Source organism: Ovis aries, chromosome 3, assembly GCF_016772045.2.
Source record: "Ovis aries strain OAR_USU_Benz2616 breed Rambouillet chromosome 3, ARS-UI_Ramb_v3.0, whole genome shotgun sequence".
In the NCBI taxonomy this organism is placed as follows: domain Eukaryota; kingdom Metazoa; phylum Chordata; class Mammalia; order Artiodactyla; family Bovidae; genus Ovis; species Ovis aries.
This window is the reverse complement of record NC_056056.1, coordinates 35,557,591-35,583,402: the sequence shown is the minus strand read 5'-3', so window position 1 is coordinate 35,583,402 and position 25,812 is coordinate 35,557,591. Positions and strand designations below refer to the sequence as shown.

The following is a 25,812-nucleotide window of genomic DNA, read 5'->3' as shown; positions in this document are numbered from 1 at the left end:
AGCCACATTGTGAAAGAAAAACAATGACCTAAGCAGACCTGACAAGGAGATTAAAAAAAAACACCCTCCAAAAGCAATACAAAAAACAACAACCACATGCCCCAAAATATTGACATTGAAATTATCAAGAAGTCGAGAAGTCTAGACTATGAATTTATAAGCACCTCTTCTGGTAATAATAATGCCTTCCTTAAGTGCATTATGGTGTATTCAGATTTAAGCTAATGAAATGAAGTCATATGGATTCACAAGACATTTAAAAACTAAGCATTTGATAATGTGTCAGCAAACCACTACACTTTTTAAAAGTGATGTTTGAAATCATAGGGTTCTGAATTCAACACCTTATGAAATTCACTAAACTCACCAGTAAATGTTTAGAGGGCTTTTTTTTCTTTTTTTAGTTTTCTTACTAGCAAACAGCCACATGCCATAATGACTAAAATAAGAGAAACCACACAGTGCAAAAAGAACAGGTACATGCTCGTCTGGGCTCACTGTTGGAAGATGCACAGAAAATATCGCCGTGTTTGAACAAATTATGAAGCATTGGGCATCTGGATAAAATATAGATAAAAAACCCAATATGTCTTAGCCTATGGTATTTGTTGAATCACTTCAGTTATGAAATATACACACAGTTGCTCTTTCTCTTTCTATGTGTACCATTAAAAAAAAGAAAAATGTACCAGGGAAGATATATACTCAACAGAAAATTACTTTTTAATAAAATCAATACTTTGGAAAGATTGTGGAAATGTCTTCACTAATAGAGTAACTGCATTAACTAGAATAAAAGATTCCTGGGTAAGAGTACAAACACAGCACCATCAATGAAATTCTTTCACTGTATCATTTGTTGGCAAACTGTCACAGCAAAGCCAAAAGCGTACAGGAAGAGATAGGATATTATCAATGTGGTTATTGTTTCTAGAGCCAGATTTTTAAGTGTCATAGAATCCTTATAACATTTTGTAAGGAGATGGGGAGTCACCATGTAAATATTTTGGCAATGTGCTTATAAAAGCCACCAAGACTAAAGATGAATTATACATTTTTAAAGTCAATAGACAACTGTTTCAAACTTGCTGACCTTTTCTATGATGACAACTGGCTGTTGATAATGTTACCTAGCATATATTAAAAACAAACCTCACTTCATGGAAATGGAGAGGAAGTAATTGCTTCCAGAAAGTAAGTTGTAGAGTGTGATATGCAAAGATACTCTTTAAAAACAAGAATAAGGAGACTTCCCTGGTGACCTAGTGGTTAAGAATCCACCTGCCAATGCAGGGGACACAGGTTCCATCCCTGGTCTGGGAACTAAGATCCCACATACTTTGGGGCAACTAAGCCTGTGCGTCACAACTACTGAGCCTGAGCGCTAGAGCCCATAAGCTGCAACTAAGGCCATGGGCCACGACTACTGAAGCCCGCATGCCCTAGAGCCTATGCTCTGCAACAAGAGGAGCCACCTCAAAGAAAAGCACTGTGCACTGAGAGTAGCCCTCACTTGTCATAACAAGAGAAAGCCCACACACCGCAATGAAGACCCAGAGCAGCCAAAAGCAAAATAATAATAATAAAAAAAGCAAAGGGAGGGTTTGGGAAGGAAAGGACTGGGAGTTTGGGATTAACAGATGCAAACTATTATCTAGATAATGAATAAACAACAAGGTCCTGCTGTATAGCACAGGGAACTATATTCAACATCCGTGATAAACCATAATGGAAAAGAATATAAAGAAGAATCACTTTGCTATACAACAGAAATTAACACATTGGGCTTCCCTCGTAGCTCAGTCAGTAAATCATCTGCCTGCAATGCAGGAGACTCGGGTTCGATTCCTGGGTTGGGAAGATCCCCTGGAGAAGGGAACGGTTATCCACTCCAGTATTCTTGCCTGGAGAATCCCATGGACAGAGGAGCCTGGCGGGGTACAGTCCTTGGGGTTGCAAGGGTCGGACACTTAGCAACTAAAACCACCAAATCAACTACAATTCAATAAACTTTTAAAAGTCAATAAAATGACAACAAAGGTGGTGTTGGGAGCTGACTTTGAAAGTAGATGCTTGAAGCATTGCTACTATTATGTGATTGTGCTTCTGACAGTCATGAACTTCCTCCATAAATTCTTGTATTTGTGTACATTAAAGAAATCTAGGAGGCAAACTTCAAAACTTGAAAATGGCTTCAGCAATGGAGTATAAGCCCATTTGTGAGAAATGGGACACTTTCCAATTAGTTTGCTAAAAAATAAAAAGATTAGGAAAAAGAGTATTTCATGAGTGACATTTAACAAAAATCTTTACACGACTGAATGAGAATCATGACTTAGCACAACCAACCAGGTACATCTTCTGTTTGGAACTATCCATCTAGGTGAGGAATCTTTTTTCAGCCATGACCACGTTTTGCTCTTTAAAAATCCTGCCTGGATTATATTTGTCTTATGCCAAAACACTAGTAAAATATATTATTTGATTTTTTTTTTGTTTTTAATGGAAGAAGGTACCCATGAAGACAAAGTGTCTAAGGATCATGGAAGTCACAGTGCAGTCCTGCACACAGTCCTGGGCCCTGGAAGGTGGTGATCATTGTATCCCCCAGCCCTGTCCAGAGCACAACCAGTATTAGTAGGGATTGAGGCAAAAAATGTTTAACACCTGTGCGCCGAGCTCTGGGAAGCAAATGAAAGCAACAGCGTGCCCTGTTCTGCCTGGGAAGAGGCGATATACACACCGGAAACCAAGAGCAGGACTAGACAGGATGCCTCTCCTACTGTGGTCAGTTCTTTCTTCTATCTCTTCTTATTTTTGAGCCATGACTACCTTTGAAGACAAGTTTAGAAAGAAAATTAAGCTAAAACCAGACCTTTGCATAATCGTATCACAAAGCTCTCAACCAAGATTTTATTTTATTTTTTGGCTGCATCATGCAGCTTGCGGAATCTTAGTTCCCTGACCAGGGATTGAGCCCATGCCCTAGGCAGCGAAAGTACAGAGTCCTCACCACTGGACGACCAGGGAATTTCCCCAAGATTTTGAAAGCAGTGAAATATATTCAATCAAAATGTTCTCTTCCTCCCAAATCTTAACTACCTTTTTCTTTACAAATGTCTATTTTTATGTGTTTTGTAACTGATATATTAATATATATATCTGTCTCTTGATATATATGTAGGAGATAGAAATCTGGGTTCGATTCCAGGGTCGGGAAGATCCCCTGTAGGAGGGCATGGCAACCCACTCTAGCATTCTTGCCTGGAAAATCCAGTGGACAGAGGAGCTTAGTGGGCTAATACAACTTATAAATAAACATCTCTCCATTGTGGTTCATGTGCTAATATTTTTTGCAGGTACATAATTGAAAGAGTGTGGCAATGCCTTCAGCAGACTGTAAATACCTTGGAGGTGACCTATCTTTCTTGCTGAGGTTTACTCATGGCCCACACAGGACACATGTTTATGAGCCTCAGTACCATAGACTGGCTGCCTGGCTGAATGAAAACTATCAGTAAAAGTGTTTCTGTCATAGGAACAACATAAATATCAACTCAGGGGGGAAAGGATTGAATACATAAATATGCATTTGGCAGAGGGACAAAAACAATCAAATATGAAGCCTGAGGTGCATCCTATGAAAAACACTTACTAGTAGCTAAATTCATGGAGTGTTTACTCCATGCCAGGAGTGTTCTGTGCTTAACGCTCAGACCCTCTCGAATTTTCACAACGGCCTTGTGATATGCACCAGCACAGGGCTTGCTGTCGCAGGTCCCTGTGCCGCCTTCTAGAGAGTGAACTATTCTGGGGACCAATTCTGAGAACTATTTCCTTGTCTGCTCAGGGGATTTCAGATGCAAAGAGATCCCGATCGTGTGCCTTCCTGTGTAAAATGAGTTACAGAAATAGAGCTGCAAGAGAAAGGTCGAAATGGCGCCTCCATGTGTAATGATATTATCATTGATTTCCTGGGCACAGGAGATATGCTCTGAGTGATTTTTCCAGCAAGTGGAAAAACCCAACCTGCCCTGCAGGCCTCCTTGTGGATAGGGTATCCTCAATTCTACTCCAGGGCCCGGCACTTCCTCTCTAGGGGGTTGATGCCCTTTGGCCTCCTCTGTTTCTCTGCCCACAAATGGGGAACAGGGGTGCAGGGAGGTCCTTTCTGGCTTTTGAGAGCACAGAGCACTAAGTGGCCTAAGGCAGGGTAGCTTTTTCACTTCTAAACCTAGGCAGGTATAGAAATGGACTAAAACCAGACTTTCTTCCACGACAGAGTGCCCTGAAGGAGCGGGCAGAGGAAACATCTGCCTCCCAGGTGATGTGGGGACCAGGAGGTGTGAGCCTGCCCTCCTTTGTATCCTAGACCCTGAGATATTCCCCAAGTCAGAGGAACCAAGATGATAATGCTTGGAAGGAGGCTGTCTTGTCAACTTCTTTCATATCCTTTGGGGATATCAGCAAAGACAGACAATTCAAAGTAAATTAACTCATGCTCAGAAAGGAACCATCAGAGGCACTTGCAGCCGCCCTGTTCACCTCTGAGTGGGAGACCCCTCCTGCTGCCTTGGTTCTTCTATCTAGAGGAGAGGCCTCTTCCGCTCTTCCCCTTCCAGGGAAGGCTGAGCTTTTGCTGAGAGACCAATCATTTTATTCTTAGGTTGAGAACCCACGTGGACAATGCAGAGTGGCTGAGGGTAGGGAGAGCAGGGCTCGTGGACACGCTATCAGCCCAGTTTGCACACAGGAGATGAGAAAAATGACAGCTGCCATTGATCAAACTCCTTTTCTGCCAGCCCCTTTTCATACATTTTCTTCATTTAATCTGCTAATAGCCTTTTAAGGTAGACATTATCCCTGCTTTATTGCAGTTGAAGAAAGAAGGTCAGTCCTAATAATTCAGGATGGGAATCGTTTTATACTCCTGTCTCTTCCCCAGCTCCCTTCCTCCCAGAGCCCACAGGTGCTCGAGACTTTATTTGATCATAAAGAATGGAATTCAAGCTGCTGAAACACCATCCAGGTGAACGTATTCGGGAGAAGCCTCTGCTTTCTCCTGCTCCTCTCATTGTCCTCACTTCCTGCTCACCCAGCACTGGGTGACAGTATTCTGATGGCAGCAAGCTTATTGCTGGATGGGACAGCCATGGCCCAGTAGGGGTGGACCCTGGGCCTCCAGGAAGGCACACGTTCCCTTGGCCCTTGGTGTGTCACAGTGCCAGCTGCCAAACAGTGGGACAAGCTTCTAGTGACAAGTCTTCTGGATTTCGCACAGAGCACAGTGGGTACACGCTTGAGTGGCCTCCTATTGCTGAAGCCTGGTGAGTCCTGGCTGCCACCCAGCAATGCCACGCAGCTTAGGTGTGCTTTGTCGCTCAGTCGTGGTCCAACTCTTGTGATCCCATGGACTGTAGCCTGCCAGGCTCCTCTGTCCACGGGATTTCCCAGGCAAGAATACTGGAGTGGGTTGCCGTTTCCTACTCCAGGGGATCTTCCTGACCCAGGGATCGAACCTGCATCTCTTGCTCCCCTGCATTGGCAGACAGATTCTTTACCTCTGTGCCATCGGGAAAGCCCATGCTTGCTCAGGAGCTGGCCTCAAACTGATGTGCTGCAGGGAGGCAGATTCCCTGCCAGCTGGATGTGGGATTTCTTTTTCTTTGCCCAGGTCATCTTTGACTTCTATTTATTTCACTCAGGTGACATTGGAATGAGAACTCACAACTTCTGTAGGTGGCACTCAGGAAAAAGCCCCCTCCAACTGGTCATTGAATGAATAAGCAGTTTAATTTAGCTTGGTTCTTTTATAAAAACATCTTCCTCCTTCCTTCTTTTAACTTGAAAAATATGAAGTACACATACAGAAAAAGTCTGAAGTATATATACATTCAATTATAAGAACAGTAATCAAGCAAGATCTTGTGAAACTACCACCCACATTTAGAAATTGCCATTCCAGTATCTTAGAAGCCTTCTGTAGATCTTTCCTCAATTGCCAACCCCTCCTTCTCTCAAAAGTAACATTACTGATTTTTCTGATAATTGTTACACTGATTTCCTTGACTACTTCTGCTACCTAACTCCATGTTTAAATGGAGCTGTATTACATGTGTTCTTTGCCATACTTTCTTTTTGCTCAGTTATGTCAGTCACCCAAGCTGATGAATGCAGCGGTAGTTATTTTCACTGATGCATAAATACTTAGATTAATATACCAAAAGTTATTTTCCCAGTCCATTATTGATGGATATCCATCTCATGTCTGGCTTTATTGTTTTTATGAACAACACTGCCACAAATATTCTTGTACACATCTCCCCAAAGAGATACATTTGCAAATGATTATTTGAGAACCATCACCTAGGGATGGAATTAATGGATCATTGCTTTCCACTTGTTCAACCCTACTAGGTTTTTATAATATATCCTATTGTTTTATATATTTTCTCATAATTAAAAAAGTTTTCCCCTTATGAATTTTAAAAAGTATTTTTGAAAAGTTAAAGATTCTCAATATAGGATGAACATATGTCTAGACTTTGGGTTCAGTTCAGTCACTCAGTCGTGTCTGACTCTTTGTGACCCCAAGGACTGCGTGGACTGCAGCACACCAGGCTTCCCTGTCCATCACCAACTCCTGGAGCTTGCTGAAACTCATGTCCACTGAGTTGGTGATGCCATCCCACCATCCAGACTTTAACTTAGTTATTAACGAGGGAATCATCATGATGGTCAAGTTTGGTTTAAATGAGAATTTGAGGAAGGAGATTTACATTGTTAGTTGGCCAAAGGAATGCTGAAATATGTTGCTAATAGAAAATTGGTTAATGTTCTACAGGGTGATAAAATCATAACCTTGATTTTATCTTTTTTATCATTCAGAAATATGTTAACATTAGTTAACATAATTTCAGAGTATCTGGGCTCTAATCAAATAGAAAAGTCAAACACAAGTGTATTTTAGATAACAATATTTCTTTAGAGAGCTTGTTCAACAGTGATATTAACAGGACATGTGGTCACTCTTGCCTTCCTTCTAAGTTTGGGAAATTTTTTCTTAACAATACAGCAATTTGCTTCCAAGTTTGTGGTGAGGATCAAATGAAAACATATAAAAATGCTTTGTAAACTATAAGGTACCAAATATATTTTCTTTATTATGGTTGTTTCACCAAGTCCCCATTGAATAATCTATTGGATTTGATATGGATATGGGAAAGGAGTGCTTATTGAATACCTACTTTTTAAACTCCCTTGGACTGCAAGGAGATCCAACCAGTCCATTCTGAAGGAGATCAACCCTGGGATTTCTTTGGAAGGAATGATGCTAAAGTGGAAACTCCAGTACTTTGGCCACCTCATGCAAAGAGTTGACTCATTGGAAAAGACTCTGATGCTGAGAGGGATTGGGGGCAGGAGGAGAAGGGGACGACCGAGGATGAGATGGCTGGATGGCATCATGGACTCGATGGATGTGAATCTGAGTGAACTCCGGGAGATGGTGATGGACAGGGAGGCCTGGCGTGCTGCGATTCATGGGGTCACAAAGAGTCAGACATGACTGAGCGACTGAACTGAACTTTTTAAACTATTGCTTTCATCTAATTTAATTCTAACAAAAAGACTGAAAAAACAGTGAATCTGCTTCAGTTTCTCTGTCTATAAGATTGGGATAACCGTAGTACCTATCTCATTGGGCTGTTGTGAGAATTAATGAGTAATATAGACTATTAAAAACAGTACTTGATACACAGTAAATACACCAGACATGTTGGTTTATTGAATTTCTAATCTGTTGTTTGAACAAATCTAATGAAGATTATTTTAATAACTATATATTTTATTTTTAGAATTTCCATTTGGTTCTTAGTTTTTTTTTTAATAAATCTGCCCTTATTACAAAATACTACCTTTTTCTTATCTCATGTTTTAAGTGCCTTTTGTCTTTAATCTTCTGAAATCTACTTGTATATAGTCTGTCTTCAGTACTATTACATAAAATGTGGCTCTATAGGTTTCCTGTCTTATACTGTGTCTACTAATTCTCACTGGGATTGTTTCTTCATTTTTTCCCCCCCAACTAAGAGATTTGCTAGCTGCTATAACCCCGCTGTAGCTGGCTTTTCTTTCCTTTTTCTGGCTGCGCTGCGTCTGCGTGTGTTGCCGCGTGCAGGCTTTCTCCAGCTGTGGCGAACGGGGGCTGCTCTCTGCTGTGCTGCACGAGCCCCGCATTGCAGTGGCTTCTCTTGTTGCAGAGCATGGGCTCTAAGCATGTGGGCTTCAGTAGTTGAGGGGTACCAGCTTAGTTGTCCTGCGGCATGTGGAATATTCCCAGACCAGGGACTGAACCCGTCCCCCGCATTGACAGGCAGCTTCTTATCCACTGTACCACCAGATGAGTCCTATAGTAAATTTTTAAAAGCTTACTAGCTAGAGATGGATGAATTCTTCAGACCAATTGGAAGCACAAAAACTTACAGTGCCATCATAACTTGTGATGCTAATATGTATCCCTGTTTTTCTAGATCACATTTTATCTTATATCACATTTATTTGCAGTTCAGCCCAATTTTCAGCTAGAATCATCTATTTTGTATTTTTGGGTTATTCTCCTACTCTGGAAATCAGTATTCATTTTGATGAATGTTCCGTTATGGAATGAAACCATAACTCTGGGTCAATTAACACTTTCTGAGTCTTCAGTTTCTCTTCTGTTTAAAAAAAAGACAGCAGGGTGGGGAAGATGATCAAAGGCATATGGAAGCTTAATTGTGCACCATTTGTCTCTTGTAGTGTAAACATTTATTGGCATTATTTTTCTTGTACCAATCTTCCCAGTAGCATTCAGTCCCAAATCAAATACAGCCTGATACTATAACCATTATAACAACATAATCATATTAATTCCTTGTCCTTGCCATAGTGTCCCTCCCTAATCTGACAATATCTGGCTCACACATCCTCATTTTCTGGAAAACATCTTTCTTGTTGCCCTATATACACACCCTACTCATTCATCTCTCTACTTAAATGGAGTTTTCCAGTCTCCATGACCTCATTCTTTTCGGCCTCTAACCAAAGCATCTCTTCATCCTTCAGGACTCAGATTTCCATGTTCTTTATGAAGGCTTTTGACTAAGTGAAATCCACATTAATCTTTTTTGATGCTGGGTTCAATTCCTGGGTTGGGAAGATCCCTGGAGAAGGAAATGGCCACCCACGCCAGTATTCTTGCCTGAGAAATTCCGTGGACCGAGGAGCCTGGCAGGCTTCAGTCCACAAGGTTGCAAAGAGTCAGACGTGGCTGAGGGACTAACGCTTTTCTTTCAACCTTTTTTGAATGAAAAAGCCTCCATGGAAAGTATCATGGAGTGTCGCTTTCTTTGGATTTGGTGACTTTGCTCCTGGTGTGGCCGTGGTTGTCTTCCTAACCAGACTGAACATTTTCCTGGGGTAAAAGGGAATGTTCCAGTGTATATATACTACCACCAGGTTCAAGTACGTGCTCTCATGTATTTTTAAATTTTGGCTTTTTAGCATATGTTTGGTGGGAATGTGGGTGGGTTTGTGGCTAAGTCCCTCCAGAGGGGGTTTCCTTTTATTTCTCCAAAGTGTTCCTTGGTTCCCTGTGTGGGACCACGTCTTTCATAAATTTTTCAGACTGGGGGCTCCTGGATTACTCAGGTAGTATAAATTTCAATCCCAATCCAAGTGAGGGTAGACTTGTGAGTTTCATGGTTCTTTGAAGTAGGAACTACTGAAACGGAAACTTAGGGAATTTAAAAAAAGTTGAATTCTTCAACCTCCTGGGTTATCTTGGTTGTTATGCTGTGTTAAGCCAAGAACACAAGCTGGGATGTGGTCGTTCTTTCGGGGGTGTGATTATTTAGTCATTGTTTTTTGTCCCCAGGAGGAAGTGGGGGCAGGTATGCCGTTTCCTCTTGTTCAGAAGCAGAAATTGAAACTAGAAAAACTGGGACTGGGAGGTCCTCTGGAGAGACTTTTCATTTTTGCCAAAGAGAAACAAGATGATGAACCCCCATGAGTGGAAGGCAAGTAGTCTTCATCCACACATTACTCCCAAGTCCCCAAACCCGTCTCTGAACCTAAGTCCCCAGTAATCCAGACCCTAGCTCAACTCTTCATAGAAGAGAAAACGACCCACTTTCATGTGTGCAGTGTTTTAGAGAACAGAAAACTTTTATACAGCTTCTGTTTTATTATTATTTTTTTAAGCAAGACTGGGAGACAGGCAAAATAAATACTCTTATTTCCACTTTTCCATTGTATAGATGAAATGTCTGAGAAACGGACTCAGGTTGGTAATGGGGTTTGGCGAAAGCTACACATTCAGGTGATATATCATATTCTTTGTCATCTCAGGCTTTGGGATCAGAAAGATACGCAGATCCTGATTTAATGGACTTTTGCTTGTTTTTTATTGGCGGTGAAGTTCCCATGACATATCATTAGCCATTTTAAAATGAGCAATTCAGTGGCATTTAGATCATTGACAATGTTGTGCAATCACTAGCTCTGTCTTCAGAGTTTTTTATTATCCCCTCCCTGGGTTTTTGTGCTGAATAAAAGAGCTTATCTGTGTAAGAATTCAGCTGAGGGCCTTGTCCCTGGTAGGGGCTGAATGAAGGGAGGCTGTGTTAACAGTCTCTGTCTAGCTCTCTCATAAACTTGATACTGTAGAAAGAGGGATTCTTTCCTAAATTTAGCACTTCAAGAAAGGTTGAGGATATATGAAGTGTTCATGTCCCAATCCTTTTGTAAAATGACATTTCAAAATTGCTCTCTTCTGGGAAACCTTTCCCAAGGAACTGCTAGTCTCAAGAGCAGACACATTTACCTACTGCTGCCCCAGGACTGAATCACACAGTCACAGAGCATCTTGTCTTTTGAAAAGAGTTCATCTCTGGGCTGGGCCGTGACCTGCACAACCTTGGAGGTACTACAGTGTTTTCTACCTTGCCCTGAGTACAGAAATGTGCATAACAGATACGTGTTGGATTATACCCAGTGGTGGCCAGCAAGCCCCCAAATTCCAGCCGTGGTGACTAGCATTTCCCCTACATTTGAAATAGGGTTTTAGTGATGGAAGACAGGCTTGTAGGGTGACAGTCTGGGTTTGGTTCGCCATCCCTTGGGCAGTTCTGGCTGAGATGAAAGTTTCTAGTTTCCATACCTGCAGTGCGCAAGAGGTGAAAGGTGAGCGCTTCAAGCAGGCAAGCTCAAGAATAGAACAGCTTTGGCCTTTATTTAAATGCACCAATTCCAGAAGAATAGGTCCCAGGCCCAGGAAGTCATGACTATCCATGTGGCCTCCTGTGCCCCAGCTTTGGAATGGACTCTGTAGTGGGCAAACGGGGGCCGAGGTGGAGGGCTAGGGAGTTCAGGATGAGAGCCCAGACAAGGCTGGCAGGCCTAGAAGCTCATGGTGTTCAGACTTAGGGGAGAGTTTTCCTTCTGGCGACCTCTTAGGGCTCTCCAGGTCATCACTGCACCGACACCGACCACCAGGCCTCCTCCTGCCGCCACTGGCACGGCCCAGGAGAGCACTGGGGGTTCTGTGTCAGCCTGGTTTTGGAGCAGCTGACTGTTCCTCAGGGTGCGGAGATAGGGGTTCTCCTGTGGAGGAGGAGAGAGTTCTGGGTCAGGGGCCAGAAAACCACCCATCTGAGGCTTATGTGGTCCCCATCCCAGTGATGGCGCAGTGGCCTTGTTTCTACAGCCCATCTCTTATTTGTAAAGCTGCTTCATCCACACTCAGCCCAAGCCCCTTGAATGAGGAGGGGTATCCAAAGTGGATACCCTTTTGGTTTTGATTTCTCACCAGCACCTCCTTTCCTGTCAACTCAATGTTGAATGATCAGGAACTGAGAAATGACCCCTGGAAGGGAGACCTGGGGTGCTGGCAGAGCCCCTACCTCTGTTCCCTCTAGGCCACCACTGGACAGCTACTCCCCTCCTCCCGTCCCAGGGGCGCCTGTGAATGGGGAAGGTTGGGGTGGAAAGACAGCTGGTTCTGTAGTGGACTAAGCACCCCAAATGCAAAGGGCCTGCCTCCCTGGATCCATTCTGTTCCCCCAGTGAAGGCTGATGGCATATTGGCATGTGCTGGGAGCTCGGAGAGTGCCTGAGGGTTGAGATGTGATGTCGTTGTGGTCCAGCTGGGAGATGAGAGGTGTTTAGAAATAATCGCGAGGCCTGGGTCAGGGCTTGTGAGAGGTATGCAGAGAAAAGACACCAACACTGGGGTGCATCTTGGGTGGGAGTGTAGAGGAGATAGGATGAACAACAGCAGAGAAGGGGCAACATCTGGGCCTTGTAGGATGTGAACATTTTCCATAGGCGGAGATGGGGGATGAGCCTCCAGTGGGAGCAGATGGTGGAAGTGGAAGCATAGACGGGGGCCATCGTGGGTCTTGTTTGGGAAGTGGCTCCATTTTCCGGGAGTGGAGTCATCTGTCTAAGGTGATACAGGGAGGTGGGCCTCTGGTTTGGACTCTCTTCGGTGGGACATGGGGACCAGGGAAAGGTTTCAAGCAGTCTTGACAAGACTGGAATTCCTTCCAGGTATGCCACTCTGTGTCTGGCAATGATTACAGGATGGACAGAGAAGGCAGAGAAGAGCCAGGGAGACAAGATGAGGTGCTTTGTCAGTGATCTGGGGGAAGGTGTCTGGGCCTGGACACTGGGAGTGCTGGGAAGCCAGAAAGACGATACAGGCACCCAGCACAGACATGGTGTCTTATTTCTCTGCCTTGCAGCCCCCAGTACCAGGAGCACGCCTGGTGCGGGAGGGCTCTTTGGTGTACGTTTAAGGCAGAGGATGCCTCAGACCCTCTGGGATCATGGTGGGTAATGAAGGTCTGGCCAGTATTTGCTCATCTGCCTGCTCTGGGCCTCTTCCTGCTTCAGTGAGCCTGTGCTTTCTCCCTTACCTCACTCCCGGCTGAGTGCCCTGAGGACCTGAGAAACGTCAGGGGCAGCCAGGGGAGGTGAGATTTGAGAAGGGTGGTCGTGAATGACCGTGTCCGATGGGTAGAGCCTCCCAGGGGACTTTGGTGCCTCCAGGTGGCCAAGGCCCTCCTCCCCCAGGTCAGACACCTGTTGCATACCGGAGAGGTGGGACCTTACTCACAGCAGAGGGGCACTTGAGCTTGGTTCGGCTGTAGGTAAAGTTGTTGGAGGTGGTCTTATGGCCCACGGGTTCTAGCTGAAGAGAGAAAAGGGAACATTGATTTCCTCCAAGGCTGAGCCCCAACCCCTGTTGGAGGGAGGAGTATCTCACACCAGGTTCCTCCCTTTTGCTGAAACCAGCAAAGGGGCAAGACCCACGGCCAACACTCGCCACCCTGAGGCCAGAGCTGTACCTGACTTCCGACTCAGAGATTGTCAAATCAGAGTCCATCAGAGCAGAGGGACCCCGAGTCTATATCTGGGATTTACTGTGAAGGACACTGAGACCCAGGTGAGTCTGACCCGTTCAGAGGCCTCAGCAAATGATGAGTTGGGGGACGCAGGGCTCAGGACCTCCATCTCCTGTATCCCTGGGCGTGGCTGTGAATGCAGATACTCTGCATTTTCAACTTTACAAAACGGTGATGAGCATATTTCCCAACTTCTTGAAGTGTCTGGGGATAATCAATTTCAAGAACACTTTGAAAATGCACTGGTTACCATGACATCATTACTACGCTTGACTTGTTGATCCTTTAGAAATTGGAACTTTCTTGCTTGAGCTACTTTTGTGTGTTTTTTGTATAGATGAAAAGGTTTGCTTGAAACCTCCTGGGGAGCAATTATGGTTCATGTTTATCTTAACGCGTTTGATCCTGGGGCCTTCTGAGAATGAGCTGGAGGCTGCTGTAACCTCCTCCCCAGCATCTTTAGCCAGTACCCTGCCCTGTGACACGTGGCCTGCACCAAGGAGATGGATCCCTGGCACTCACCTTTCCAGACTCCATCCTGAATGTCTGGCCTCCACCCATCCTGTGATCTGCTCCCTGCCTATTCCTGACCTCATCAGCTCCTGACACCCAGGTACTGCCCAGGAGGGAAGTGAAAGTCCACTATGTCAGCTAATGACCACACCTGGCCCAAGACCTTGCTTTTTGTGGTCTTAAAGCCTTTTTGTACCTGTTTGTTAGTAACAATTAGAGGGGAACGAGGTGCTCTGGTCCTGAGGGAGAGGCTGCTATGAATGGACAGAGCACAGTGGGCTCATGGGCTGGGGTCCTGGCTCTGCTAATAATGCTGTGTGGGGCTAGGCAGGCTCCGGAACTGCCCCCGGGTTAGGGGTGGGGCGTTAAACTGTGACCGGACAACTCCACATCTGGTGTTGTGAGCATCAAATAAGATGATGAAACACATGTGAGCAGGAGGTGGCTTACATAGGTAACACAGCCTTATTTCTATTGTAACAGAACCACCTAGAGACAGAACAGATGCTACAGATCAGGTTGGCTGACTCCCAGTGATATTCCAGGAACCCAGGAACTCACTGGCGTAGAGGACGGTAATAATCATATGGTTTTGATGATTGTATCTGTTTCTCTGTTTCTACTGGTTCCTTCAGCTTGGTACACAATCTGCTCTATCCTCTCTCCCAGGTTGAAGCCCCTCCCACCTCTTCACGCTGCCTTCACCTTTTTTTTTTTTTTCCTGACTGCCTTCACTCTTATTCCCCATTGTTCTAGAAGAGTTGTTTTTAGCCCTTGTTGCACTTTCCAACAAAGGAACATCTAGTCAAAGCTTTGGTTTTTCCAGTAGTCATGTATGGATGTGAGAGTTGGACTATAAAGAAAGCTGAGCACTGAAGAATTGATGCTTTTGAACTGTGGTGCTGGAGAAGACTCTTGAGTCCCTTGGACTGCAAGCAGATCCAACCAGTCCATCCTAAAGGAAATCAGTCCTGAATATTCATTAGAAGGACTGATACTGAAGCTGAAACTCCAATACTTTGGCCATCTGATGTGAAGAACTGACTCACTGGAAAAGACCCTGATACTGGAAATGATTGAAGGTGGGAGGAGAAGGGGACAACAGAGGATGAGATGGTTGGACAGCATCACGGACTCAATGGATATGAGTTTGAGTAAGCTCCAGGAGTTGGTGACGGACAGGGAAGCCTGGCGTGCTACAGTCCATGGGGTCGCAAAGAGTCATACATACTGAGCGACTGAACTGCACTGCACTTCTAATCCCCCATTCTCTCTGTCTCTATCACTTGACTCAAGCTCCAGTCAAGGTCACCAGAGATCTCCATATTGCTAGATTCAGCGCTCACTTTCTTGTCTTGTTTAACTTTTCAGCAGAATTTGTCAAAGGTGATGCTTCCTTTTCAAAACACTTCTCTAGGCTCCCAAGACACAGCACTGTTATTTCCCTCCCCCCTCCTTCTGTACTTCTCATCTGTTGCTAGACCAAAAGTTGGAAGAAAGCCCCAGGGTTTGGTGGTTGGCCCTATGCTTTTTTTCACCTAATCTTTCTCTAGTTGCTCTTAGTCAATCCTGTGGCCTTGAATGGCACTTCTAGGCTAATTATTCCCACATTCTCTCTGCCCCCTGCCCACCCCAAATCTCCATTGCTGACTCCCTGAACTCCAGAAACATACATTTAACACCTTACCTGATTCCTCCAGGAGGACTTCTGGAAGGCAGCTCACACTGACCATGTCCAAAATAAGAACTTTGATTTTCCCCTCCCAACTGTGTTTCTCTCTATGCACAACTGTCCACCCAGATTTCTTGACCTCAAACTGAAGAGTCATCCCTTATTCCTCTTCTGCCTTATCCACCAGCCTGTCCAAACCACATCCCAGATCCAATGACTTCCCTTCTCCACTGCCATCCCCTGGTCTCTGCCACCTTCACCTTCCACCTGGACTTTCAGCAGCTTCCTAATGGGCGAGTTCCTCTCTTGCTTCCCTCCTAGCTATCTCTATGCAGAAGCCAGAGGGCAAACCAGGTCACGCGGCTCCCCTGTCAAAAGCCATCCAAGGACTCAGCCCTTGCTCTTGTCCACCTCTCTGACCTTGCTTCCTTCCCTCCAGCCACCCTGGCCTTTACACTCCTCACACACTTCAAGCTCATTCCTGACTCCTGGCCCACACAGGTCCAATTTCCTCTGCCTGGAACACCCTGGCCTGAGACCTCAGCTGGCCTGGCAGCCTCTTGACATTCAGTTCTCAGTTCACGTGTCGCTCTCCAGTGAGGCCTCCCTCCTCCCACCATTTCTCTCTGTCCTAGCACTCTGCTTTAATTTTTTACAAGCCCTGAATGTGCTCACAAACTACCTTGTTGATTATTTTTTTAAATCTCTTTTCCCCACTAGATTGGAAGCTCTCCAAGTGGAGGGCATCTCTTTTCCCCAGCACCTGGGGCAGCCCCTATGGCATCGTGGTGCTCAGGAAATAGTGGCCTAGTGGATGGATGGATGAACTGGAGTCACAGAGACCTGGAGCCCACAGGAAAGGGAGTTGTATTTGCTAGAACCCACCTTTTCTATAGACAGACACTGTGGATACAACAATGTGGCAAATGACAGGACTGAGACAGGATGAGTACCAGGGGGCCGGAGTGATGGTGGCGGCTCTAGCCTGCTCTGGGGACTTGGAGAAGGCTTCTTGTTGAAGCTGGCACCTGAGTGCCAGTGCCAGTGTTGAGGTAGGTCAGAGCTAGTCAGGAGAAGGAGGTAGAAAGGGCAGCCAGAGAAGGGGATGAGCAAAGGCAAACGCACAGAGGCAGGAGCCAGCATGGGTGGTGCAGGAAACTTCACTCCTTGCTGGATTGCCAAGTGCAGGTCACTTGGTAGGAGTGGCTGCTGGAGAGGTTAACTGGGGCCAAGACCCGGAAGGCCTGGCGTGCCAGGCTAAGGAGCCTGGCCTTTCTTCCCTAGGGAGGGGCCGGCCTTGGACATTTGAGAGCAGGGGTGTGACTTGGTCATATTTCATTTATGGAGGGCATGTGGTTGCCCTGTGGAGAGGAGGTCTAAGGCAGTAGTTTGCAAACCCTATGCAATGATCACCTGGGGAACATCTAAAAGGTACTGAATCTAGGTGCTGCCCCAGACAGAGTCAGAATTTCTGGGGATCAGGCCCAGGCACTGTTTTCTTTTTAACTGAAGCTAACATACATATAGAAACAAATATAAAAAATGAATCACTGTAAATTATAACAAAATGAACATACCCACATAGTCAGCATCCAGGTAAGAAACAGGATATGATCAACACTCCAAAGCTCCCTCTTGCTCTCTTCACGTCCCAATAAGACCATGTATATATTTGCTTGTTTTTGAAGTGTATATATATATAGCTGTATGTTGTTAAAGTTTTAGTCTCATTGCTGTGAGGTTATTCTATTGCATGAATGTGCTGTTTGTTTACCCATTCTGCTACTGGTAGACATTTGGGAGGTTTCCTGTTTGGGGGTCATGAATAGTGCTGCTATGAAAATTCTTGTCCGTCTTTTGGTGAAATGTGTGTATACCTTTCTGTTGGGGATATACCTAGGAGTAGAATTGTTGAATCATAGGGAATACGTGTGTTCAGCTTTAGTAGACATGCAAAGTGGTTGTAGGTATTCATCATTTTTAAGAGCCCCCAAATAACTGTAACACCCAGCCAGAGCTGTTTTAATGGCTGTAAGCCCTGGAGATAGGGACACCAATTAGGAGGCTAGCATTGTTTTCTGTTTCGTGGTAGGGGAGAGGCCCAGGGAGATGTCAGTGTTATAAGAGAATAAGATTTCCACAGAAGAGGGAGCAGGCAGCAGTGGAGGAATAGTCAGAAAAGAGGCGGCGAGACTGTTCGTAAGAAGACAAAAGAAAAAGGAAGAGAAAAACATGCCCTAGTGCTGTTGGAGTTTCTGGCTTTGTGAAAGTCTCTGAAAAAGGAGGCAAAAACTGTTCCTAGAGGAGGGGCATGAGATGGAATAGTTTTGAGAGTGTCTGTTGCCACAGTGGGGCACCCTTGGTATCAGCCAAAGCCTGCAGACACTATGTCATAGGACTAATTATGAGACATGAATTCACCGGTTACACATGTGCTTATCAGGCTGGGGCTGTAGCCAGGATGCTTGGTGGTTAGATCTGAGTTCTAATCCTTATTCTGCCACTTGCTGGCTGGCTGACCCCTTGCAAATTGCTCCATGTCTCTGTATTTTAGTTACAGAGCATTCTGGTTCGATGATCCACCTCTGAGATCCTCTCCAGTCCTATTGGTTTGTCACTTATTTTATGTCACTTTAGGGGTGAAATTCCAGGAAGAAGATGACCTGAGAAGTTGGCACGATGCTGTAGGTTTATATCTGAGATGCTTTTGGAGGAAAACACTGGACTATGTAATTATTCCCACAAATCATATAGCACAGGAATAACATACTCACAGTTTTAGGTTTGTTTTGCTTTGTGTTTGCTGCTTTTTAAATTTGGGGTAAGGCTGGGGAGCTATGAACAGTCTTGTAGTAGCAATAATATGGCTCCATGCAGCATTTACCTTTCGTTTTCAGATCTAAATCCCTTCCACTTGCTTTTGTGAAACAGAAGCATTTAATGGGAAGACCTACTGAGCTGCTTTGGAAAAGAAAGGCCAGAATACATTAAATCATGCAGAATGAGACAGGTGGGTCCTGTAATGCTCAAGTCATCAATATGGCCATCGGTCCCAGGAGACTCAGAGGGTCCTGGCACTGAGTAGGCTCCAAATACCCCCAGGTAGGAAAACCATACCCTGATGGGGACACTGGGAGGGAAGGGCTAAGGGCTTAGCATTCCCACCCCTCCTTGGAATCCGTGGATTCCCCCAGGGTTGCAGGGGGAGAAAGGAAACCATGAAGAGATATCCAGCCTTTGCTGGGGCAGGGGCAGGGGGTGGTTAAAAGCGTGAAGTTGAATGACTCGGTCGCCGAAAGACAACTGGACTTCAAAGCGAAAAATCATCAAGAGAAACATGACTGCTCCCAGGGATTATATTGCTTTAACTTTGATTTTAAAAAACCATTGTGGAAGTAGGGTTGGGAGCAAACTCAAACTGTTCTAATTGCCATTCCCGGTCCTGGACGAACAGAGATGACGAAAGTTCCAGGAGTGGGCAGACTGTGATGTCAACAGGAGGAAAACACCAGGAAAACACAAGCAGAGGGAGGTTGAGCCTGCAATTAAGTAGGCCAAGGAGAAAACCTCCTTACATGCTGTTCTGAGAGGAGGAGGAGGAGGTGGTGTAACTAAGGAGAAAGTCAATATTGTGAGTCAGCCAAGGAAGATACTGGCCACGCTGGTGGAGCTGACAGGTGTGGGAATATCTGCACAGCAGAGCCTGGCAGAGTCACAGGGGCCTGAAGCTGCAGTGAAAGGAGCAGGCGTGTGGATGGTCTAGTCACCATGGGAGAAAGGAGAGAACATGCAGGTTGGGGTGGGGATTGGGTTACCCGCTGAGCCTAGATCAAAAGAAGCCAGTGGACTGGAAAGGCATTTCATTTGCTCTGCACAAGAGGATACAGTGCTCAGGGTTACTTGTCAAGCTCTGGGCAAACATAGCTGACCGTCCAGTCATGAGTGGCCAGCTATAAAGGGTAGGTCAAGGCGCAGGGTTGTGGCCCCTGGGCTGTACTTCCATTTCGCAAGGTCTCCTTTTCTCCCCACCAGAAAGGACTAGACTAGGTGGCAGCCTGGGAAAACTGGCTGAGTGGCTCTTTATAACGTTTAAACAAATAATAGCAGGGAGTGTGGGGATTATTGTGCTGGGTGCGGCACACACATTATCCCTAAGATCTGTGTCACTTTTGCTGTTTTTGTAGATATTGATATGGATGGCCAGTGTGTACACAGTTGCTCAGTCATGTCCGACACTTTGTGATCTCATGGACTGTAGCCTGCCAAGCTCCTCTGTCCATGGAATTTTCTGAGCAAGAATACTAGAATGGGTTGCCATTTCCTACTTCAGGGGATCTTCCTGACCCTGGGATCGAACCCGTGTCTCCTGCATTGGCAGGCGGATTCTTTACCACCCACACCACCTGGGAAGCCCACAAATGGCCAGAGTGGGCTCAATGGCCCAAGATCACACAGTAAAGGGTTGATGCTGATATTTTCATTTAGTCTATCTGATGACAAAGTTATATCCCAACAACACTGGGAAGTTACAGAAAGAATAGAATCTGTCAGGACAAATACGTGAGCTGCCATATCAACCAACAGGTTTTTCTTTGTGGGAAAGAGCGTCCTTGGGTGTACCCTTGACCTGAGCCCACTCGACCCTTAGGTACTGACCATGTTATTCCAGAGAGCGATGGCCATCTCTGCGTGCCCACGTTCTGAGAAGTGGAAACAGTCTTCGGAGAAGAAGGTGAGGTCAGCGCCCCCTCTCTGTGACCAAAGGAAGGGGATTATCTTCCTGAGATGAGAGCGCCGCTACCTGCCCAACCCGTCTGCCCCAGGCAGTGGCACCCTGGACATTCCACCTTCCATCCTTTGATTTCTGCTGCCAATTGGCTCAGATATTGATGGAAACTACCTAGTTTTGGAATTTTTATTTTTAAAATATTTGTAGCAACCAAATTGCTTGTTGTGGCTAAGTTGTGTCTGACTCTTCGGGGACCCCATGGGTTGTAGCGCACTAGGCCCCTCTGCGCATGGGATTTCCCAGGCAAGAATACTGGAGTGGGTTGCCATTTCCTCCTTCAGGGGCTCTTTCTGACCCAAGGATTGAACCCATGTCTCCTGGATTCATAGCCACCTACAGTCCATCCCTTTTCCTTCAGTATCCCTGCCCTAATAGTTGAAAGCTTCCCCAAAATATTCTTTTCATTTTATTCCAACCTGGCAAATATCAGGGCCATACCTGGGGAGCTCGGTCACTATTAATATTCACGTTTTCTTTCCAACTACATCTAAGTTCAAGTAATACTCAAAAGGGGGGAAGGAGCAAAAGCAGAAACAGCAGCTCCTCGGGAGCACTCCTGGAGAGAGATTGTCCAAAAAAGCCCATGTGGAGAAGGAAATACATTCCCCAAGATAGCCGCCGCTATACATGTGCCTCCCAGCTGCTCACCTTGTTCAGGGGCACAAGAGTGTTTTGGAAGAAAGGCTGTACAACCACGGCGAAGTCCTCACGCTGCAGGTACTGGTAGGAGAGTGTCGACAGGGCACTCTAGGGATGGGGAGAGAGGCTGCTGAGTCCCACAGCGAGGCTGGACAGACAGGCTGTCCCTGAGGCCTCGGGCAGGTTGTGTCAGGGCCAGGAGATCCAGAGGAGCTGCTCTACTGCACAAGCATCCACCTAGGCTGCACCAGGCATGGCCACCACCCTGCTCTCACGGCACGAAGAAGTGGATTAGAGTGTGGGACTCCCGTCCAAATGGGGAACTTTTCAACACCAGCTCCTCAAAATGCCTTAGACCTTAGGATGAGTATCCACAGTCTTGGCATTGCTTAAGTGCCCAAAGGCGGACTGTAAAATGGATAGACTAGCTGTGCTCACCCTCTAGGAGCTGGTCATCCATCTGTGAGATGTAAAAGTCAAAATCATGTGTGGCTTTAGGGTCAGTGAAGTGCTGACTGAAGTTGCCAGCAGGGAGCTTAGTCAAGGGAAGCTTCTCAGAGAGGTAAGAAGACAAAGTTCTGAGCGTGAGATGGCCACGCTGCAGAAAGGCCCAGGCGGGCAGGTCCAGGGAGGGGACAGCAAGAGCAGAGACAGACAGGAGAAAGTGAGGAGGGAGGGAGCCCAAGGACAGTGAACACAGGCCATCTCTCCTCTGGGTGGGGTGGGGTGGGGTGGGGGGTGAAGGGGTGATGCCTCCTCTGAGAGTTGAGAGGAGGGGTTGTTTCCAGCTTCCCTTCTGAGTTCTCACTCCCCTCCCCTGATGTTGGTTTACCTGGACACACATTTCAGAGGCTGTGATCTGCCTTTAGGAAGTGGCCTTGCTTGCAGCAGAACCCTGCCAAACCCCTGCTTTCCCAATCTTTGCTTCAGGAGTAAAGAGGAGGGTGGGGAGGGAAAAGGGGCTCAGGGTCACCTGGAAGTCCCAGTTCACCGTCTTCAACTCTTGCATCTCTGGCAGGTTCTCCTGAGAGCCTTGGAGGCAGGTGCAGTTGCTCCTGTGTGGTGAGGAGTCCTGAGGCTCAGGGGCCCTGGGAGGCTGCTCCCACCCACTTCCATACACACAGGTGCCCCCACAACACAGGTGCTGCCTCTTGGGCCCGGGTCAGAGAAGCATAACTCAGGGACATGAGATCCAGTAGGTGCTTATTAGGAGAGAAGCCAGGAGGGCTGGCAACAGTGCCTGGGGCTCCTGTGGACAGGCCACCCATTTCCTTGGCTGCCTGACTATTTCCTTCCCTAGTCTGTGGCTCCTAGAGTTTCTCCAGAGGGGCTGGGGTTTTGGGAAGACTCCCAAAGTGGCCCAGCCTTTCTTATGTTCCTGAGGCCTCCCTTCTCTACATTCAGCTGCTGAGGACTCTCCTGCAGGAAGATGCTCTTGGGTGGCATTGGCTGCTCCATGCAGGGACCAGGTTCCAGGCAAGATTGGAACTAGCTGGTCACCTTCCCAGAAAATCCATTTGACCCCAGATAGGGCTTCTTAGCCACCCTGTAGAATCTCCTCCCCCATAAAAACATTCACAGAAACTCTGGGCAACTCTCTGGCCTTAATGAGGGCAACTTCCTGCAGGGTCAGAGCTGAGCTTTAACAAATTCCAGGCCAACAGAGATTATTGCATGATGTAACTTAGCTCTAAGCCTGGCTTTCAAGGCCAGTCCTAAGAAGAACATTATAGCTACTATTTCCTAAGTGCCTGCCCAAGCGGGACCATGCACTTTACATGTGTTTCCCCTAGACGTCACCTCTACTTCCCCAGGAGTTTTTTACATGTGAGTAAGAGGCCCAGAGAGGTGGTGTGGTTTGTACAAGGTCCCACAGCTTCTGAATGGCAACGCCAGGACATGAGGCCCAGTAGATCTGTCTTGAAAGCTCATCGCCTCATGCTGCCTCTCAAACAGGGAACAACTTGCTGAAGTTGGGGTTTGGCACCACAGAAATTCTGGAGCCCTCACAGATCATTTCCAGAAAGGCAAAGTGAGGTCCAGAGAACTGAAGCAATTTGCGCACAGTAGGCATTCAATAAGGTAGCAACACTTTAGAATGGTTTTCCAAGCCCCTGGCTAATTGTTGATGTTTGCCCCTTGGACAGGACTCTCCAGCTCTGCCAGTCTCGGTCTCACCCGCTGGCATCTGAGCCCCATTCTCCCTAGATGCCCTCACCTGGGGACCACGTCCGTCTACTTACTGGGCTGGCAGTGGCATGACACATTTTCCATCTTGACCCTGGTGCAGGTCAGCTAGCTCCATGACCTCTACCACATTGATGAAAGCCCGTGGAAGCTGTGGAGAGTAGAGGGGGTGGGCTTCAGTAGTCCCCAAGCACTTGTCGGGGAGCAGAGCTTATTGCTGGAAAGAGCTTGGGGGATCATCTACAGTCTACTTCCCCCTCCCCAACTTTACCAATAAACTGAGGCCGAGAGAGGGAACGTGCCTTATATTATCTTGTGGAATGGTCTTTATTGGCCCTACATTATAGATTAGGAACCCGAGACACAGTCAACTTCCCCAAAGTCACATGGCTAGGAAGCCACAGTGCCCGGCTACAAGTCAGACCAACTGGCTCCAGAAGCAGGCTCCTGCCACCCAACCAAGGCAGTCAGATCCAGTTAGACTCCACCCCACAGAGAAGCTTGGCAGCTGCCTCCCTCCCATCCCATCCATCCGGGTACCTGCTCCTGGGGGACTCTGTGCAGTGTGCATCTCACTGAACACAAGTCTTCTAGCTGTGCTCAGGGAGCAACCCCTGGTGAGCCAGCAGACAGCCTGGTTGCTGGCAGGAAATAGGACCCGGGAACATGCCACTGTGCCTCCCTACCTGCCCGTAGAGGATGTCCAGGGCCTGCCGGATGTACTTAACATACTCCTCAGCAGAGCGGGCCTCCTGTGAAGAAGGAAGGGGCTCTGCTCAGCTCCTGGGAGGAGGGGGAAAAGTTGGTCTGATGCCCAGCACAGGAGGGTCCTGCACCAGATGGGAAGCCCAACCCTTGTTGCTGATGGACAGTTTCTGGTAAGAAGTCACTCCTTGGGGACTGCTCTGGTAGTGGATGCCAATGCAGGGAACATGGGTTTGATTCCTGGTCAGGGAACTAAGCCCATGTGCTGCAGCTAGAAAGAAACCCATGCCCGGCAACTACGGAGCCTGCATGCTACAACCAGAGAAGCCTGCAATGAAGAGCCCACGTGACAAAGACCCAGCAAGGCTGAAAAAAGTCATCCCTTGATGCCTACTAGGTACCACCAACGGCCCCCACCCCACCCTCTCCATGGTATCTCTAACCCAGATCCTGACAGCGCTGGCCCCCCTGCCACAGCCTCCCCATCACTTCTACCCTTGTAACTCAGCTTGTGGGCCTCCTCTCTTGGCCCCTCTCCCAACTGGAGGCTGATTTAGCCCCTTCCAAAAACATGGCCTGAATCCTGGTGGTGGCCCCAAATCATTTCCACAAAATGCTGCTCTCAGGAAGGTAAAACTGACTTTGCATGAAGACAGGTCTTCTGGGGTCAATTCTGGCTCCCTGGACCCCATGGAGTGCAGAACACAATGACATCTGAAATCCCATGGGGTTGGATCACTTCTGCCTCTAGTCTGGGCAGTGAGGAAGAGAGGTCTCTGTGTGGGGGAGGCTGGTTCTCACCTAGAATTTGGGGACTGACTGAGCCACAAGGAATGATAAATGCCTTCTCCCTGCTGCCTGTGACTGTCAAACATTCTAGCACAACCTCTGAGTTATGGCAGCTGCTTTTTTTTTTTTTTTCCTGGCCAAATAAAATATAGCACATCCTCAACTTAGAACAAGATGAATTCCAAAAGTTATTACCTCCCAAAGTTTGTAAGTCTGGACGTGTCTCCCCACAGAAACAAGGTTGGGAGTGGGTTGGGTTCACAGGCTGGCTGAAGGTGATTAACACATTTTTGTCCCTGAAGGGCAGTGAGCCATGGATCAGGATTGGTTCAACTGTATCAACCATACTTATGACATTGTTTCAGCCTCCCCCTGCAACCTCCCCACCCTGAAGAAACACCGAAAAACTGGGCAGAGACTCCAAACAGGCGAGGGGGCTTCCTGGTTATCCACTGGCTACCAGAGAACAGGATTTAAGGGTGTAAGAGAGACCACCTCAGCAGCGCCTGAGAGTGGGTACGTCCAGACACATCTGGACCAGGAAACCAATGCAGCAGCCACTAAGTAGTGGGGACGGCTGGCCTGTCTGGCATGGGAGCTGGGCTGTCTGGGCAGACTCAGGCGCCTGGGAGAGCCGGCCTGGGTGCCTCCCACGGGGGACATCGCAGCCTGGATACAGACAGTGACTTGGCCATCGGTTCCATCCCCCAGGGGCCGGTCAGGGGCCTACCTCATTGTCACAGTAATGGCACAAGTCGTTGCTCCCAATGAAGAGTGTGATCAGCTTCCAGTCTTTCTGTAGGTTGATTTCCTGAGGGGGCAGAAGAGCCCACTTAGGCCTTGGTGGGGGGCAGGGGGCACATGCGTGTGCTAGACACCCCTTCCCCCCAGTGCCTTTCATCCTCTGTGTCACAGTGGAGAGAAGATGTCACGTGGAGCTCCCTTGCCCTCACTTTGGTGCTGGGCAAGGACTCCACTATGTGTGTGTGTGTGTCTGTGTGTGTGTGTGTCTCTGTGTGTGTGTGACTGCTCAGTACAGAGAACTTTTTTCCCTTCGAGATCTTAAGAAA

General features: G+C 46.9%; 1 protein-coding gene and 1 long non-coding RNA gene across 5 annotated transcripts in view; one reads left to right on the top strand and one right to left on the bottom strand.

Annotated features, from left to right (window-relative positions):
- Positions 1–20,577, top strand: part of LOC121819021 (uncharacterized) — a 37,844-nt gene extending 17,267 nt beyond the window's left edge. The window contains exons 2-6 of one of the 2 annotated variants that reach the window (XR_006059143.2): positions 13,339–13,489; positions 13,786–14,061; positions 14,445–14,536; positions 18,531–18,643; positions 20,282–20,577. This is a non-coding gene — a long non-coding RNA (uncharacterized LOC121819021). The remainder of the gene's footprint in view (positions 1–13,338; positions 13,490–13,785; positions 14,062–14,444; positions 14,537–18,530; positions 18,644–20,281) is intronic. The other variant, XR_006059144.2, reaches the window with a different exon arrangement.
- Positions 11,247–25,812, bottom strand: part of PLB1 (phospholipase B1) — a 132,932-nt gene continuing 118,366 nt past the window's right edge. The window contains exons 52-59 of one of the 3 annotated variants that reach the window (XM_042245932.2): positions 25,473–25,553; positions 23,935–24,000; positions 23,305–23,399; positions 22,035–22,116; positions 21,071–21,169; positions 20,290–20,385; positions 13,160–13,234; positions 11,247–11,643 (exon numbers count right to left, since the gene is read on the bottom strand). In XM_042245932.2, coding sequence (XP_042101866.1) covers positions 11,440–11,643; positions 13,160–13,234; positions 20,290–20,385; positions 21,071–21,169; positions 22,035–22,116; positions 23,305–23,399; positions 23,935–24,000; positions 25,473–25,553 — 798 coding nt within the window. In that variant the 3' untranslated portion in view covers positions 11,247–11,439. Of the gene's footprint in view, positions 11,644–13,159; positions 13,235–20,289; positions 20,386–21,070; positions 21,170–22,034; positions 22,117–22,247; positions 24,001–24,937; positions 25,039–25,472; positions 25,554–25,812 lie in introns of those variants that run through there. The other 2 variants (XR_009599785.1, XM_042245933.2) reach the window with 2 other exon arrangements.